This window comes from Pteropus alecto, unplaced genomic scaffold (genome assembly GCF_000325575.1).
Source record: "Pteropus alecto unplaced genomic scaffold, ASM32557v1 scaffold146, whole genome shotgun sequence".
NCBI lineage: Eukaryota > Metazoa > Chordata > Mammalia > Chiroptera > Pteropodidae > Pteropus > Pteropus alecto.
In genome coordinates this window covers 13,623,264-13,641,435 of record NW_006442107.1, presented here as the reverse complement: position 1 = coordinate 13,641,435, position 18,172 = coordinate 13,623,264, and the positions used below count along the sequence as shown (strand labels likewise).

Genomic DNA, 18,172 nt, shown 5'->3' with positions numbered 1-18,172 from the left:
TATTTGGCATCTTTGTCTCCAAAATATGCAAGCAGGAAGCAGTTCTGGGCCCACTAACACCACTGGAAATTCTTAGCTTCAGTGCTTTCTCTCCTACACAGTCTTCTTTAAACCATTCATCAGTAACTCACCGGAACAAGTGTTTTCTGCTGAGGTTCGGTGCCAGGTGGTAATAATAGAAGTTGCCCTCATTATAAATACAAGCTGAGGCACTTACAGTGCTTGGACTGCGCTTGGACAGTGAAACCCAAGTCCCATTGACCACATCGATTGACTGTACTGAGGGCAGAAATGGTGATTTCGTTGGGGTTTGAAAAACAAGTGAAGACTTCAAAAGAGTTTGATGATAAATATCAGCAAGAAGATAATTCAGCAGTTAACAGGTGAAGGATCATGCTTCCAGAGTTAGAAGGGGTTATAGAAGCTGGCCTCATTCTGACCAACTGGACAACTCGGCCAAAGGAAAAGGCTTTCTGTTTACTTGCTAGGTGAGCCGACAGATTGCTGCATCAAGCTACATCCATGTCTTTCACATTTTATAGTAGGTGCCTATTTCTTTTTTAATTCTCTGGCCTTCTCTCCTTATTTCATTTACCCTTTGGTTCTTTTTAAACTGCCCCAACTTAACCCACTTCCTGCCCTCTCCAAGACCTCCATTCACTATTTGGCTGACATTTTATTGGGTGCCTGCTGTATGCCAGGCACTGTGCTAAGAGCACAGAGATAAGACAGATACTACTGCTGCCCTTGGGGAGCTTTTGTTCTCCAGGCTAGGAAGTCAGCCCTGGCATAACTCATCCAAGAACCAGCATTTGGAAACCACTGGTTTTCAGTTATTTCAGAGTTTATTTTTATCAGCAAAAATAAGCAATATCCCTTTAAGATCTTTATAGAGAAAGCAGGTAAGAGCTTCATGTTCCATACCATCACGTAAGGACAAAGCAACATTTCACTTCAAATATTTATCTCAGGCATAGGAAATTGCGTCAGGGTGCTGTGCTCTCTTTGCGGCCTTGGTGGTCCTGAATGTGAAGGGTTTTCTGCTCTCTCCTGGAGCCAGGGAATAACCATCTATGAGCCTTTGCCTGCAGAGCCCTATTTAGGAGCCACCTCTGCACTAAGCCCCCCACTACCATCCGCACTTCAGGAGACCTCCCTCACTGAGTGACAGGCTCAGCTAAGTGCCTTTGCCTTTTGGGTGCTTTTACTCTGTGCTGATGTGTGTCCTTATATTTATGTCTAACTGCTCTATTAGATTATAAACCTCTTGAAGGCAGCCTCCCACTAGACCCAGCTGCTTGTATCTGGGTGATGCTTAAACAGTATTTGTGCCTTGATTACATGGAGGTAATATACTTTTTCAAATGTTTGCTGGACGGATGTTTCACTTGGAGCCTACTGTAGCATGAATGTAAAGACCTCCTGCATCCTTTTTCCTTGCAGGAGATCAGAGCATAGCATGCCAATGTACGGGAAATACTTATCAAGAGCTTCTGCACTTGGAGGGGGAAATTCATGGCCTAAATAATTGCACATGAATGCTTTTTTTTTTTTTTTTTAAGTGACATATTTAATACAAAGGGAACTTTCAAGCTAATTTATAGGCATCCTGACCCTGAAGAATATACATTTTTCCAGTGGACAATGATAATGTGGTATATTGTCATCTAATTAGAAGCATGTGCCACGTTTTGAAATTCGGTTACTGAAATACATCGCCATTGTTGGATGAAGAGTCTTTAGAAAACCTGTGATGTGAGTTGGATAAGGTATGTTGAATTGTGTCCTAATGATATTTGCTTTATTTGTAGGAGTCACACCCTGGTCAAATATCATGGAAATCCTAGAGGAAAAGGACGGGGTCGACACAGAGCTGCTGGTTTACGCGATGACTCTAGTGAACAAGGTTGGTTGATGTTTGTTTGGGTTGAATTGTGTCCTCCCAAAAGCCATGTTGAAGTCCTCCTCACCCCTGGTACCTGTGAATGTGACCTAATTTGTAAATAGAGTCTTCGAAGGTATAATCAAGTTGCGATGGGGTCAGTAGGTGAGCCTTAATCCAGTATGACTGGTGTCTTTCTAAGAAGAGGAAAAGAGACACACACAGTGAGGGACGATGATGTATATGTGTGTGCATGAGGAGACAGCCATGTGAAGACAGAGCAGAGGTTGGAGTGATGCATCTATAAGACAAGGCATGCCATGGATTGCCAGTAGCTAATCAAGGATGAGGCAAGGCAAGACCCTCCCCTAGAGCCTTCAGAGAGAGCATGGCTTTGCAGACACGTTGATATCAGACTTCTACTCTCTCAAACTGTGAGAGAATAAATTCCTATTGTTTTAAGCCACCCAGTTTGTGGTACATTGATACAACAACCCTAGGAAACTAATATGAGAAAATCTGAAATTTACCCTCTGGATAAGAGCCACATCATGTAGACCCTCCATCATGGTGGCTGGAACCATGGCTGCAGTGTGCTTCTTCGCAGGAGAAAACGGTTTACACCTATGCACGGTGTGTGTGCATGCATGCCGCTGGACATAAGTGTGAAGCTCTGTGAGTGTTTGCATGCTTCCTGTGCTTTGGTTGTTTCTAATAAATCAGAAAGATGACAGCGAGAATTTTATGACTACTTTTCCTATCAAGGTGTCCTCTTAAAAACATCTCTCCTTAAGAAAATAAATTAGCAAGTTTTACTCTAAAGAAATAGTTCACAGTCAGGAAGAAATAAAGGTGCTCTTGTTCCACTGCTTCTTGAATTCTGACTGCTGGAGGTGAGATAAGGATTCCTGGGCATGGGTCCTATTCACCTTTTAAAATGGTGACTACATCCTTGTGCTCCTGTTCCTCCCATCATGTCCCTCCACAGTCACCAACTTGCAGAGCAGTTGTAGGCTTTAGTATCCATCCCCAGAGATGCTGCTCTGACAGGGGGTCCCATGCTGGCCTGGGACAGCCCACTCTTGGCACTGGAGTTCCTGCATTCCGGTGCCTCGGTCTCTTCCTGTTTAATAACTGAGTTTGGGGTGGGAGTGGTTATCCTGCAGACTGCTACACGCTAGTCCCCAGGCCCCACATCAACTAACCTCCCCCACCCGCTGCTGTGAGTCTTCTTTCATACCCGCCAGAGAAGACCCGAATCTCTTTCTGAAATATAACTGGAGAAACATTTCCCATGATGAACTGGGGACAAATTAGTAGAAAGAAGCATAATTATAAGTAGTAACTTCTGGATATTAAAACGTTGAGCAAACTCCAAGGATTAAAACAGTGTGGTCCTGGCTTTTTGCATGGTGGACATATGATTGTAGCAGAAGAATGCCAAAATAGATCCCAGTGCACAGAACAACTTACCCTGTGGCTGAAATCAGTGGGAATGGGGTAGCTTCATTCCTGATTGGGGAGGTCTTGCTAAATAGAAGTAAATAAAAACATACTTTGACCATATACCAAAATAAATTCTGGATCAATTAAAGAGTTCAATGTAAGACATCAAATCATAGATAAATGAGAAGGAACTAGAGATGAAGATTAATTGGTCTCTGGTAGATAAAGGTTATTTTTAATAAAACCAGTCGAGAAAAATTCCAAAGGAAAGGACTTAAATATTCCAGTGCACAAAATTCTAAAAGGTCTTATTTGTAAGATGAAAACCACAAATAAAAGCTAAAGACAAGTGACAAATTGGGAAATTAATTGCAAAAAATAGGGCAGAAAATGACACTATCCTAAATATATTAAGAACCCAGTCAAAAAATAACATTAAACCTACCAAGATTAAAAGAAATATATAGCAAAGCAACAAAACAAAGTTTTCCTCAGATCATGTTGGCAGTGATTGCTTTTTATGAAAAGCATTCGTTGATGAGGACACAGGAAACTCTACTACAGTCCTAGTGGGGAGTGACCACCACTTTTCTGTAGATAATAATTTTGCTTTTATTGTACAATCTGTAAGTTTATTTTAGGATGCAGTTTTAAAGCAATTTTCTGTTTGTATTTTTTTAAGATTAAAGTCATCAATTTTCTGCCACTTTCAGTCACTGACATTGTTTTGGAAAACGTCGAATTCAGCAAGAATGGAATTTTTGCCCTTGCTCAGTGTTTTCCATTGTAATGCTATCCATCTTATTGGTAAAGGCCACGCTCGGCTGTTCTAATGATCCTGGCAGCATCTGCCTGATGTGGCCATTCTGCTGCCAATCGCTGGCAAGGACCTAGTGTGTGTCACACTCTCCTTGGCATCCTCTGACATTTAATGTCCAGGAATTCCTTGCTTACTCTTTCTCTTCTGTCTGTTCTGTCTCATCTTTTGTTAGTTCTGGCATAGGGGAAGTCCAGAAAGGTCCTGAGAACATTACTTCAAATGTCATCTTTTCCTCAAAAAGGTCAACAGACTGCTGGCACCCACACTGCATTTGTTTTCTATTGTTGAATTTTAGCTGTGTTCATCGCCTCAGTGAGTACAGTCCCCTAGATCCCAAACAAAGTAATGAAGTCAAATGTTTTGTGGGTCCAGAAAAGATTCAGACTCTGAAATCTAGGAAATAATTACAGTATAGTGCTTTTCTAACTTTTCTTTCAACAAAATAAAAGATGGCCTAATAACATGGAATTCAAGAAATTAACATTTTTATGACAAAACAGTTCTAGCCTGCTCACGGCTCTGAGACTGAAATCTGCTCCCTTTGTTAAAGAGGGACTTTAATGGTGGTGGTGGTTGGGGGTTCCAAGATCCAGACTAATTCCCACCTCCGACCTTCCCCCTGCCTCCTACCCCATGTCCTCGGGAGATCTGAGGGAGAATCAGAAACTATCCATTTCTTACCCTACAAGCTGTCTTGATCCAGCTGAAATTTCCTCAGTGGAAATCTTGCCCTTGGTGGGGCGGGGAAGTGTGGGGTTCACATAGTGACCACCTTGTAGAACAGGATGAGACAGATGCGGGGGATGAGTAACAGGGGTGTTACTGTGGTGCTGGCTTTGAGCGGTCAGGGAAGGAGGACCTCAGGGAGCCCAGGGGAGGGATACTGGATGGGATTCATGCTTAGTATTTGCCTTTGTTTCTATATTTTGTTATTGTTTTTTAATTACCTTACACCAAAATCAACTTTTCTTCCTTTGGTATTTAGCTGTATAAGTTTTAACATATGTAGTTATTGATAGCCTTCATAAATAGGATATAGAACATGTCCCCTCAAATCTCTCTATTGTTATCCCTTTATGGTGACATCTTGATCCCCTGTTCATACCCCTGACAAACACTGATTTATTCTCTATCACTATAGTGTTGTCATTTCAAAAATGTCACATGGAATTGTATAGGATGCATCCCTTTGAGGTTGGCTTTTCTTAGCATAAGGAATTTAAGATTCACCTACGGTGCTGGTACTGCATGTGTTAATAGTTCACTCCTTTCTGCTACTGTGCGGTATCCATTGTAGAAACACCACAGTTTATCTCTTCACCCACCATAGGAGTATTTGGTGTTTACCGCTTTTGGATTTACAAATAATGCTGCTATGAACATTCATGTTCAGGCTTTTGCCACTCTGGTTTTATCCTACAAGAAAAACTTGATGAAATCAGTAAAAACCCAGGGAGAAGAAACTAAAATGTCCTTTAGGAAAGAGATTTTTCCCTCTGAGATGCCTGTAAAGATTTACCTGTCATAAGCCCTGGCAAGATAAGGTCTGAGAGAAAGCAGGAAGCAGGTCATGAGGTGTCATCAGAGGATAAAGGCATCAAAAGACATTTGCCCCAAAGACTTTTCTGGAGTAGTTGCCACCTTTGCCAGAAGTAGGCACCTTAGCAGTGAGGTGTCAGGGTGGAAATGGGAGGACAGGGCCCAGGGAGAGGTGGGACCATGGCAAAATGGCTCAGCATGGTAGAGAATAGCTTAAAAAGGTGAACATGTGTTTCTAGGATGTATAGTCCCCTCCCATGCAGGTGAAGAAGGAAGCTGCCTTTGTTTGTGGCATAAGGTCACTTACCCTGCAGCCACACATATGAAAGGTAGGGGTATGCAGTCTTGGCTCAAGCCCATGTTTTCACAGTGGAAATGACAAATTACCTCTAAATTCCCTCAATTTTGGGCCTATTATTGAGCAAGGGCTCTGTGAGTCTATTTGGTTCTATAGACCTATTTGTTTAATTATTTAACAGTAACCCCTCCAACTCATCATGGTTGGGCTTGTTAAAGTGATGGGATTAGGTCTAGGAATTCAACTTCCCTGTAAACTTCTGAGACAAAGAACCTCAGTGGACTTTCACCAGGGAAAAAAAGAAAGACGGAGGGGAACCTAGAGGCGAGAAGGCTGCCAGAGGCCTCATGCTGTGCCTCATCCTGGCCCCTGCACTGTTGTGTAGAAAGTTTTAAATCTAACACCAAATGTCAACTCACTGCATTTCTCAAATTGTGTATTTGACAGAGTCAGCAGTCAGTTAGGGCACCTCCCAACGTGAGCCTTCCCGGGCCTTGGTATCGCCATTTCCGTATCCTCATCTGTTAACAAGTTCTAGAGTTTTCCCTAAAACCAAAGGATGAGCTCGTTCTGATGACAGGCTTCTTTCACTGGGTGCATGTTTTTTCAGTTAGCGTTGGGAGCTGGGGGCAGTGCAATGGACTGTTGTGTCTGGTAATGCAGTGGTGACTGCCTTGCCCAGGAAATGTGCTTTCACACTTGGCCACTTAAGTGTGAGGACCTATTTGTTAAACCTTCTGACTGGTTCATAATTTCTTGTTCTGTGCCTTTATTGGGGCCCCTGACTAATTAAGCTATTGAATCCCAGTTATTTTTCCTTTGTTTCTGATCTCAGCAACAGTGTGTTGTATCCATTTTGCTCAGCATAGAAAGGAAAAAGCCAGTATTTTGTTATGAATACATTCTTTTCAAAATTAGTAGCTTCAAAATAGAAGTATTATAGGAGTTGGTGATTTGAAATGATCCTTACGAAAGCATTGGTCTTTCTTCTTCCAAAGCAGGTTGCCATGTTAACAATAATTTTGAAATATTAGGTAGGGTGCTTAGAAATGCAAAAGTAGTGAAATAAATAGCAAGTAAAGACCTGTGTCTGAAATTCGAGGCCAGAATAATTTGGGTAGAATGATTCCAGGGAGACTAATAGCAGTCTGAGCACAGGGTTTATCCCAGGTCTTCAGTAACTTCCTGTTACCTCAGGCAAATCCCTTCTATCCTGGCCTTCACTGCTCTCATTTATAAGATAAGGGGCTGTAGTAAATCCCTTTAAGGGCCCTTCCAGTTCTGAGCAGAGGCCCTGTGTGAGATCATCCTCTTGTAAGAGAGGCAGAATACAAAGGGAAGTCAGCTTTTCCTTTCTTAGATTGTTGTTGTTATTATTTGTCTCTGGGTTGCTGCTTTGGAATTTCTCATGTTTTCCTAAGTTTCATAGACCAAGGGAAGGCCTACCAAACTAGAAGAAAAGGGAATCATCAAATTGTTATCGCTCCAGCTGCTGGTAGATTGATTTTAACATGAGTTTCTGATCACTGGGCATGTCGATTTTCCATTGCCATGTAACAAATTACCACAAATTTAGCAGCTTAAAACAGCACAGATTTATCATCTCACAGCTTCCATGGGATGGTGTCCAGCACTGCCTAGTTGAGTCCTCTGCTCAGAGTCTCACAAGGCTGCAGTCAAGGTGTCCACTGGGGCTGGAGTCTCATCTGAGGCTTGGGGTCCTCTTCCAAGCTTTCGTGGTTGTTGGCAGAGCTCATTTCCTTGCAGCTGTAGAACTCATGGTGGCTTGCTGCTGCTTCACGGCCAGCAGGACAATCACTGTTCTAGTCTCTGAGCTGGGGGAAGTGCCTTAGGTGCATTCAGATGGCTTGCCTCATTAGGTCAGGTCCACCCAGAATGCTCTCCCTTTTGATTAACTCAAAATCAACTGATTTGGGACCTTAAAGAGATCTGTAAAACCCCTTCACCTTTGCTATGTAATATAACCTGTAACCTAATCTTGGGAATATCCTGCTTACACTCAAGGGGAGGGAAGTACACAGCACCTGTGTAACATGGGATAGGATCTTGGGGTTCATTCTGCTTACACTGAAGAACTTTTATCTCAGATGAACTTGCCATCTGCCTTGCCTTTTCCCATGTTGTTATAATTACGGCCATGGGCTACCATGCAAAAAATGCCTTGAAAGCCTTGAGACAGTTCCCTAAGACATGTCCATGTCCTGTTCTTTCTTCATCCAGACATTGTCAGGATTGCCAGACCAAGACACCTTCTATGACGTGGTGGACTGCCTGGAGGAGCTGGGCATTGCAGCCGTGTCCCAGAGGCACTTGAACAAGAAAGGGACTGACCTGGACTTAGTGGAGCAATTGAACATTTATGAGGTAACAGAATATGCCTTTTGTAAGGCATCTCAAAGCTTGGACAAATGTCAAAGGCTGGGGTAATCATACTCTAAACCTGTGGTTCTGAGTGTAGTGTATAGCAGCACTCACAACACCTGGGAGTTATTCACAGTGCGAGTTCTCAGACCCCAGCCCAGACCTGCTGAATCAGACACTCGGTGCCCAGCAGTCTGTTATACAAGCCTCCTGGTGATCCTGATGCATACTCAAGTGGGAGAAGCACTGATCTAGGAGAAACTTGGTAGCTTGCTTGGTTATTTATTGCTCTTTTATTTTAAAGTATATGCATTCTGTCAACAGCACTTTACGATTGAGAGAGACAGAGAGAGATACGCAGGTGTGGAACATCAGGCAGGGCCAGCTACATAATTTGTAGAGCCCAGTGCAAAATGAAAATGCCAAGGAAAAAAGTGCTGTTAAAGATGCTAAACATTTTCTTGCTTTCTTCTGCAGTCTCTCTTACTCATTATGGTGTTTTTATTTGCTATTTAATATCATTATAAGGAAAGAAAAATTAAAGTTGAAAAATATTAGCAGAAATGTTACTGTTGTTCATCTTTACACTGTGCAACGCCAGTTTAAAATGCAAATATAAGCGCATTTAATTTATATGCAGAACCAGCAAAATTACCCAATTTGTTGGTTGTCACTCCTGCATGCATATGCGTTTTGTTCCTACTGGAAGAGTGGAATCACTGTACAAAACTAACTCACCTATTTTTATTTCACTTCTTGATATGTGTTCGTTCTGTCAACACTCTCCCTTCAACTTACTGATGAGTAAGAGCTGAAAGGAAAAAAAAAAACTGTGGGCTGCCCTATCTTTTTACTTTTTCTGTTATCATTTCAGCATAAGTGGTTTGCTAATACGGGAAAGTAACACCAGTGAGAAAGGTTAGGATAGCACCCTTGGGTTGCCATCTCTCTGCATTCAAAGCAAGTTTTGGTTTGCATGAAAAGCTTGGCCTCTAGAGCTTCCAGTGCCTCTGCTTACTCAGGCATAGGTGCAACACACTCACCTGGTAATCACTTCCAGTCTCACTAATCTGCCATGTATCGTGCGTCTACCAACACTCTATGCTCATGGGCACAAGGAATGGCAGATACATAATGTACCTCTTTCCTTATGTACCTCTTTACACATGCACATGCTCGCTTTATTGTCCCATTGGACTTCACTTAAAAACACAAGTTCAAAGTTAAAATTAGTAAGAATTTCAAGATGATGAAAGCAGAGCAGTACACCAAGCCCGGAGCCTGCTGAGCATGAACATGGAGCCCTTATACAAGTTGCACAGGTCATACACCCACAAAGTGGGCCTTGCTTTGGGTTACACCTCATGCCTTTATGGCCTGTTGACTTGAGTTCAAACTGTTCCCTGTGGGTTAATTTTAAGTCGAATGCTCCCTCCCGCCCGCCCTCCCTGCCCCATTATTAAAGTTATTTTATCTGATGTGACTACTGTTGGGACTCTAAACGAAGGTTAGAGCACATTTGTAAGTAGTAGCAAATTCCATTCCTTGTTGCTAAGCCTCATTGTCCTTGTTTCTTCCATGGCTAGTGGAGGACAGAATCTGCAGACATGTTTCATTTTGGGTGGTGTGACTTTGAACAGGAAAGCTTATTCCTTTAGGCCCACGCTTACCCATAATATCAGAATGAACCAGGCTATCCCTGGACATTCACTTTTTCTCCTAGATATTATTCACATACCACAAAATTAACTATTTTAATAAAAGTGTAAAATTCAAAGGGTTTTAATACATTCATAAGGTTGCATAACCATCACACTATCATATTCCATCACCCAGAGAAGAAACCCCATACCTAATAGCAGACACCCCCTATTCCTCCATGCCTCCTATACCTCATACCCCCAAACCATTAATCTACTCTCTCTCTGTATGGATTTGCATTTTCTTCCATATAAATGGACATTTCATATAAATGCAACCAATGTGTGGTCTTTGTGACTAGCTTTCACTTAACGGGTTTTTAAGATTCATCCATGTTGTAGCATGTATCAGTACTTTTTTCCTTTTCGTGATGAATATATCACATTTTGTTTTTCCATTCATCATTTGATGGACATTTGGGTTATTTCTATCTTTTGGCTGTTATGAATAATGTTGCTACAACCATTTGTGTGCAAGTTTCTGTGTGGACATATCTTTTCAGTTTTCTTGGGTGAAATTGTTGGTCATCTAATAATTGTCTTTAGCTGTGTGAGAAAGAGCCAGACTGTTTTCCAAAATGGCTGCACCATTTTACCTTTCTACCATCAGTGTAACGAGGGTTTCAGTTTCTCTGCATCCTCCTCAATGCTTATCGCTGTTCATCTCTTTAAGTTATAGCTATCTCAGTGGGTATGAAGCAATATTCATTTTGATTTGCATTTCCCCGATGACTAATGATGTTGAGCATCTTTCCACACACCTATTGGCCATTTGTATATTTTCTGTGGAGAAACGTCTATCTGCTCATTTTTAAATTGGGTTGTTTTGGTGCTGTTGAGTTGTAATAATTCTTTAGATATTCTGGATACTAGATCCTTATTAGATTTAAAATTTAATATATTTTTCCCATTCTATGAGTTGTACCATTCTACTTTTCACCTATCAGTCTTATTCATATATTTTTAAACTCCTTTTTTAAATTCCTTTTTCTACTTATAAAAATAACATGTACTCATTGAAGAATATTTGGAAAATTCCAAAAAGTGTAAAAAGAATCAACCATGATTTTGTTACTAATCATGGTTAACATTTTAGTCTGTTTTTCTAGCCATTTTAGTATGTGTAGGTTTATATTCTTAACCATGGGGATAACAGTGTTGTGTACTGAATCTTTATTAGTAAACATGTTAGAACATTTTCTGTTGTCATAAATCTTCTTCAAGAGCTTAATTTTTTTTTAGAAATATAATATTCTGTCTGTATGCATGTACCATAATACATACAACTACTCTCTTTTTTTCAGATTTAGATAATTTACAAGTTTTGGCAATTATAAATGCTGTTATGATGAACAGCTTTATTCATAAATTTTTGTGCATGGCTAGAGTCTTAGGAGGGGTATTTCCTAGCTACATGGCTCTACGGCGATCTTCCCTGGGTAGAAGTGGAGAGACTGACATGTAACTCATTATTTCCTAAAAGTGACTGTCATTATAAGTGACCAGTTGAGGAATAAAACAGAATAATCTTTATATGATCTTAGAAGAAATCAGGGGAAACTGAATAGAGATATTTGCTGTCAGAGCTTAATTTTTCCCATGGCAGATACCCAGAGCAAGGGCACAGAGAGAGGGTTAGGGTTAGGGTTAGGGTTAGAGTTAGGGTTAGCATTAGGGTTAGTGTTTCAGTTCTCTGTGCCCCTGCTCTGGGTATCTTCTCTAACCAAGCCTTAACCAGTCATCTGCTCAGACTTTTGTGTTTCATTGTCACTGGCATGTGGCATTGGGAAGTGAGTGGATGGGGGATGGGGTGTGTTTGTATGGCTCCTAAAAGGTAGGGTAAGGCAAGAATAAAATAAGGATCCTAAAGATGGAAAAGGAAGAGACCAAAGGCAATTGGCTTACATGAAGGTAGAAGACAGACTTTTCCCAGTACACGTACCTCCTTTTTTCTTCCCTCCTTTCCCCATCAGAACTCCCATCTCTGAGACTCTGCTCAACCAGGGGCTTAGATAATCACAGCATTGGATTCTATGTGGTCACTGAATTTCAAAAGACAGCAAAATGCAGGTGAATTTCCTATTAGTGAACCAACTGGGAGAAAATTTTGAAAAGTAGCCTGGATACCTACCCCAGGACACTGCTCCCTGTTGTAGGGCACAGCTCTTCAGCCTATCTGACTCCCAAACTACCTCCCCATCTCCCTCTTTCTCTTCATTCCAAACTTTTCAAAAGTTGTTTCGTATTCATCATCTTCCTTTTGTCAAATTGTATTTGCTTAATATTTTAGCTTCAGGCACATATCATTCACAAATGTAGCACATATGTGGCATTTAAAGAACAATAAAATAAACACCCATTGTGATGGTTAATTTCATGCGTCAACTTGATTGGGACACAGGGTGCCCAGATTTTTGGTTAAACATTGTTCTGGGTGTGTCTGTGAGGGTGTTTCTGGATAAAATTAACATTCGAATTGTTAGGCTTGGTAAAAGGAATCGCTCACCCCAGTGTGGGTGGGCCTCATTCAATCCACTGAAGGCCTGACTAGAACCAAAGGCTGAGTAAGAGAGAATTCAGGCTCTCTGCCTGGTGGTCTTGAGCTAGGACAATGGTTTCCTTCTGTCTCTGAACTCTAGCTGGAATTTACACCACTGGCTTTCGTGATTCTCAGGCCTTTGGACTTCTCAGCCTCCATAGTCTTGGGAGCCACTTCCTTATAATAAATTTCCCTGTATATCCTGTTCGTTCCATTTTTCTAGACAACCCTAATACTGCGTGTGCTAGCATTTAGAAATAAGACCAATACCAATAACTTGGAAATGTCCTTCATAGCCCTCTCTGGTGTCATCCCACTCTCTCCCAGCACTATTCTCTTGCTTTCTTTATAATTTTACCTGAAAATAGCTTATTCTGTGAGCTAACACAAAGGATCAGATTTCCAGATCAGAATTGACAAATCAGAGATCTTGCCCAGTATCTAGCTATGCTAATAATTTTGAGAATACAGGCAATAGAGGTGCAGAGAAACAGAGAGTGATCTGGGACATCTCTTGTGACTGCCAGGTCCTTTCTTTATGCATCACACATGTGCCCTCTGACCCAGAACAATAGACAAAGTCTCCAAATGAGGTTCGCAGGTCACCTCGCCCAGTGGGTAGTATTCGGTTATGAAACATCTCTACTACAGAGCCCAGAGAGCCAGGGCTCATAACTCTGTAAATCCTGGGTCTATTTAATAGACGTAATCCTTATCCAGGGACATCCTGCTAGGGGCATTCCAGAAACAAGAACTCTCATTTTAGCAAATATCATTAGTCTGTTTATTAGGTGGTCTAGCTATTAGCATATTTACAAGAGATTAGGTGGGGTCACTTGCCTTTTTTCTTTCCTCAGAAGCATCTCTCCTATAAAAGGAGTGAAAAAGATCACAGGCCAACTGTTTTAACTCTTTCATTCCAGTCTGTATGGCTAAACAACATGTTGAACTTTGTCTGTTTTGAAACTTTTTATAAAAGGAATGATATCATTTTCTCTTTTGCTTCGTGTTTTTGACACCTACTCATGTTGTTATGTGGCTTTCTAGTTTGTTCATTTTCACTGCTGATAGAAAGTATCATAAAATTGCCATACTTTATTTATTTATTCTTCTTTTAATGGAGTCTGGCCAGTTTTCAGTTCTGTTGCCATAACAAACAGATGCTACCATAAGTGGTCTTATACTTTTCTTTGTGTGTGTGTACGCAATACTTCTTATGTATAGGTATTTGTTTTATTCTTGCTTTGTAAAAATATTTAGAAATTTTTCTTCTTTTTCTCAGCCTTTTTCTCTGATCTTTGATAGTTTGATAGAATTTCTTTGGGAAATTGTGGTGTGCATGTGTGTGTGTGTGTGTGTGTGTGTGTGTGTTTAGTGTCAGGAAGAAATTTTCAATAACTATATTTTTTCTATAGAAATTGGTCTGTTTAAATTTCTTACCTTTACTTGGATTATATTTGCTAAATTATATTTCCTAGGAAATTAATTTTATCTGAATTTTAAAATTCATTGGCAAAGAAATATATAGTCTCTTATGAATGTTTTTAATTTCTTCTGTTTTAGTACTTACTTTCCCTTGGTTATTTCTCACTTTTTGTAATTTCTCCTCTTTTTCTCTGGATCACCTAGTGTTTTGTATATTTCTTTGTATGTTTTCAAATAATAATTTTGATTTGTGTATGATTCACATTGCCATTTTGTTTATAACTAAATGTATTTTTATCTTTATAATTTCCTTCTTTTACTTTCTTTTAGTGTACTTTGTTGTTCTTTTTCTAGATTTTCGAGTTGGGTATTTATTTCATTTCTTTTCATCCTTTAACATCCTTGCATTCCTGGAATATAACCCACTTGGCTATGATTTGTTCTTTTTAAAAATGTGCTGTTGGAATTCTGTTTGATACTCATTTATTTAGGATTTTTATACAAGTAAGATTGGTCTTCCCTTCATCTTTTCCCTGCTTTCCTCTTTCCTTTTTGTTTGCTATTTTTATCAGTTGATGCATCACTGCTATGCTAGCATGATTAAAATGATGCTGGTGATCATGACACCACTCTCGTACATTGCTTCTGTGCAGTGCACTCCTGGTGGCTATGTCTATGAGTGTCTCCAGGGTACCTTTCTGATTGTTCATCCTTAGATCCTTTCCTGTGTTGAGATTTCCTTATCAGACCTCCTCTCTCAGTCTATATGATCTGCCTTATGATTTGAGTTCAGCAGCCTTGGTGGCTGATATCTTGATACTGAGCTTTCTGCAAAGGCCTATGGCTACCTGCCCCTCTGCCTGCTTATCTTCTTGTATTGCATTCATTCATTTGGGCCCATTATATAGGGCCCACATACTCTTCTGGATCTGAAAATACAGAGATACAAAATCTGTCTCTGGCCCAAGGAACATTCATTCTGTAGTCTAAGATGAACAGATAGTCGATTCTCCCAGAAGCTAAATATGATGGTACAGAAAGACATAGAAGGTGCTGGGGGACCTCTGACTATTTGGGACATGGCCATCTGGAAGCTGCTCATGACATGCTACCAGCCCTAAATGAATCCTTTATTTTTCTCCAATGACAAAAACAAAAATCCGGTATAACCTGTTCCTTTCACTACCTCTGCAAATAACAGAATCTCCCAAGCTACAAACCTGGAGCTTTCCTGGACTTCTTTCTCATTCTTCTGTCCCCACACTTAAAAGTCTGATTGCTGAAAACTGCACTTATTTCTCTATTCTTCTAGCTCTGGCCCTCATCATTTCTTGCCAGCATTATTGCAATATCTTTTCATTCATTAGTTCTTCTATGAATTTACTTTATTGAGTATCTACACTATTCCAAGTTTTGGGACATAGCAGTGACTCAGACAAGGACACTGCCCTGAGGGAGTGCACATTCTGATGGTGTGCAGACAGTGACCAAGTACATGAACAACCTGCAAATCTGAGGCTGCGAGCATGTCTCTGAAGAAAAGAGACAGGATGAGGGGGGATGAGAAACTGAGGTACGGGCAAGGAAGGCCCCTCCGAGATGATGGCCTAAAGAGAGACAGTAACGCAGAGAAGAGCCGTACAGGAGCTCCAGCTTGGCAGGTATGAAGGGTTGAAAGGAGGTTGGTGTGACTGGAGGGGAAAGACCTAGGAGAGCAGCTGAGAGCAGAGTTTAGAGAGGTTGGCATCCTGCAGGGGCTACATCCCATGGGGCCTTCTCTGCTCTCTCCTCCTTCCTAACTTTCTGCAACTAAAAACAAGGTGGTCCTCCTGAAAGTCCGCTATGACTATGCCATTCCTCTGTTGAATAAAACAAGCAATAGTGAGTGAGTGATTTAGTGAATAAATGAATGAGTGAATGAATGAGAAACCTTCTTCATGGCCAGCAGGATGAAGCCCAAACTTCTTGGTACAAGGGCCCACATAGTCTGTGGCCTTTTCTCTGGCCATTCCTAAGAAGTCTCTGAGGGTTCGGCCACATTCTAGGATTCTTCTTGTAAAAACAAAACCATGAGTGAATGCCAGCCCCAAATTTCATGTTATGCTGTTCCCGACTGCCAAGCCCAAGGCTGCCATTGGCTCTGCTGGGATTCTGTGCCTTATTCACCCCTTCATGCACTCTGTTCTTTTTTTTAAGGAGATAGATGTTTTGTTGAGGATCTGAACTTTAGAAAGCCCTCATCGAATTCCATTTTATGGTGGTGTTTTGATAATTTTTCCAGATTTTTCTCCTCACTTAAACTCTCTGATCGTCTCTGTCTTCCTTGACAAAAGGCAGTTAAAGTGGATTTCACTTTATACACACTGTATGCCTCTCTGAAAGGAACTGAGCAGAATGCTATTTGATCCTTGGATCTCTGAGGTTAGGCAAGGAATTAGAAATATCTGAATTCTACATTAGCCCCTAATCTTATCATTCCAAATGTGTGCTTAATAAGAAGCAGAATCAATACCTCAGGTCAGAATAAGTTCAAACGGTCTCGAATTTTTACATCTCAAAATGAAGAAAAAAGTAATTGGCTGGAAATATTTTTAAAATACTGTCATTGGTTAGGTACATAATCACTCTTAAACTTTCCCCAGAGAATGCCTTTTAAAGTGTTAAAGTTGAGATAATAAACATGATTAAACAAATGCATAATTTCTTTCTTTGTTCTGTAGTTATACCGAAGAGGGAACCTTTAGGAAATAGAATTTCCAAGAGATTTTATAACAATAGAGCTTTTTCTGAACTTATAAGTGATACCGTTGGCTCAGGCTTCTACATGCAAGCCTATCTGACAAAGTGTAAACCAATTATTCCTCTGCACAAATACGCATCACTTTTAAGAGGAAATTAGGGGGGAAAAACCCTTTATCCTAGATGTCAAGTTTATTTCTGATATATATTTTTGTGGCTCACATATGCAGACTGTCTAGCTATTCATTTGATTGGGTAAATACACAGTGGCAAGCACCTTTCAGTCTACAGACGGCACTGAGACGTGTGGTTGCGAAGACTGCAGAGAAGCTGAGGCTGCAGGATGGGAAAAGACACTGTTAAATCCTCATTAGAGCGAGCCTGAAAGGCACAGTCACACCTAGGCACTGTGAAGGGATGTCAAGGCTGACCTTGCAGTGGGTGCCCTCTGCTTTTTCAGGTGGCACTCCGGCAGGAGGATGGCGATGAGACAGCAGAGCCACCCGCCAGTGGGCGCCGGGACCGGAGGAGGGCCAGCGTGTGTTCCGGTGGCGGCGCGGGAGAGCACCGGGCCCTGGACCGCAGGAGGAGCCGCAGGCACTCGGTACAGAGCGTCAAGAGTCCACTGTCGGCTCCCACGAGCCCCTGCTCCCAGTCAGCTCCCGGCTTCAAGCCCAGTCAAGTGCGAGATCTCCGTGAGAAGTAAGCATGAACCAGCCATGGAGAGGGGCGCAGGGATACCGGAAAGAGGGAGGGTGGCTTCAATCCTACAAGTGCCCACTGTCATCCCCGCCCCACCCACCCCCCTTCTCTACCATTAAAACACCAACCTAACCCAAATTCCCACGGAACTACCCAAGCCAAGGTGACCCTGGTAATGTGCACAGATCTTACGAACCCTACAAACATTTCTTCATCCACTTGTGTTTTTATATTATTTAATGTCTCGGTTAACATCTGTTCAGAAAAGCTGTGCATTATCAAACGGAAGAGAATCCAAAACACAAAGGTTTGACTTAGTAATAAATGGTATGCGATCACACATGTGAGGTTGTGAAAGGCCTGAGGTACTCATGACAGCACAGAAGTTGAGGTTGAGTTAAATAGAATAAATCTATCTGAATTTAAAATACACATATATAAAAACAAAATATATAATTTTATATACAAGTAAAATTTCAGTAAATTGTTCATTATAGATCCAGAACTGTCTGAAGCTCTGAAGACCCCTGTCTGTTTCTCTCTCATATATATATATACATATATATATGTATATATATATATAGTATATATGTACATGTATATATATATACATATATATATGTACATGTATATATACATATATACATAAAGTTTTTGTCAAACTTTATATATGTATATATAAACGTGCCTGCATACATAT

At 40.9% G+C, this 18,172-nt stretch overlaps 1 protein-coding gene across 1 annotated transcript in view; it reads left to right on the top strand.

Annotated features, from left to right (window-relative positions):
* FHOD3 (formin homology 2 domain containing 3) overlaps positions 1 to 18,172 on the top strand; it is a 421,374-nt gene that overhangs the window by 267,419 nt on the left and 135,783 nt on the right. The window contains 3 exon segments of the mRNA XM_025038715.1: positions 1,812 to 1,906; positions 8,227 to 8,370; positions 17,231 to 17,472. Coding sequence (XP_024894483.1) covers positions 1,812 to 1,906; positions 8,227 to 8,370; positions 17,231 to 17,472 — 481 coding nt within the window.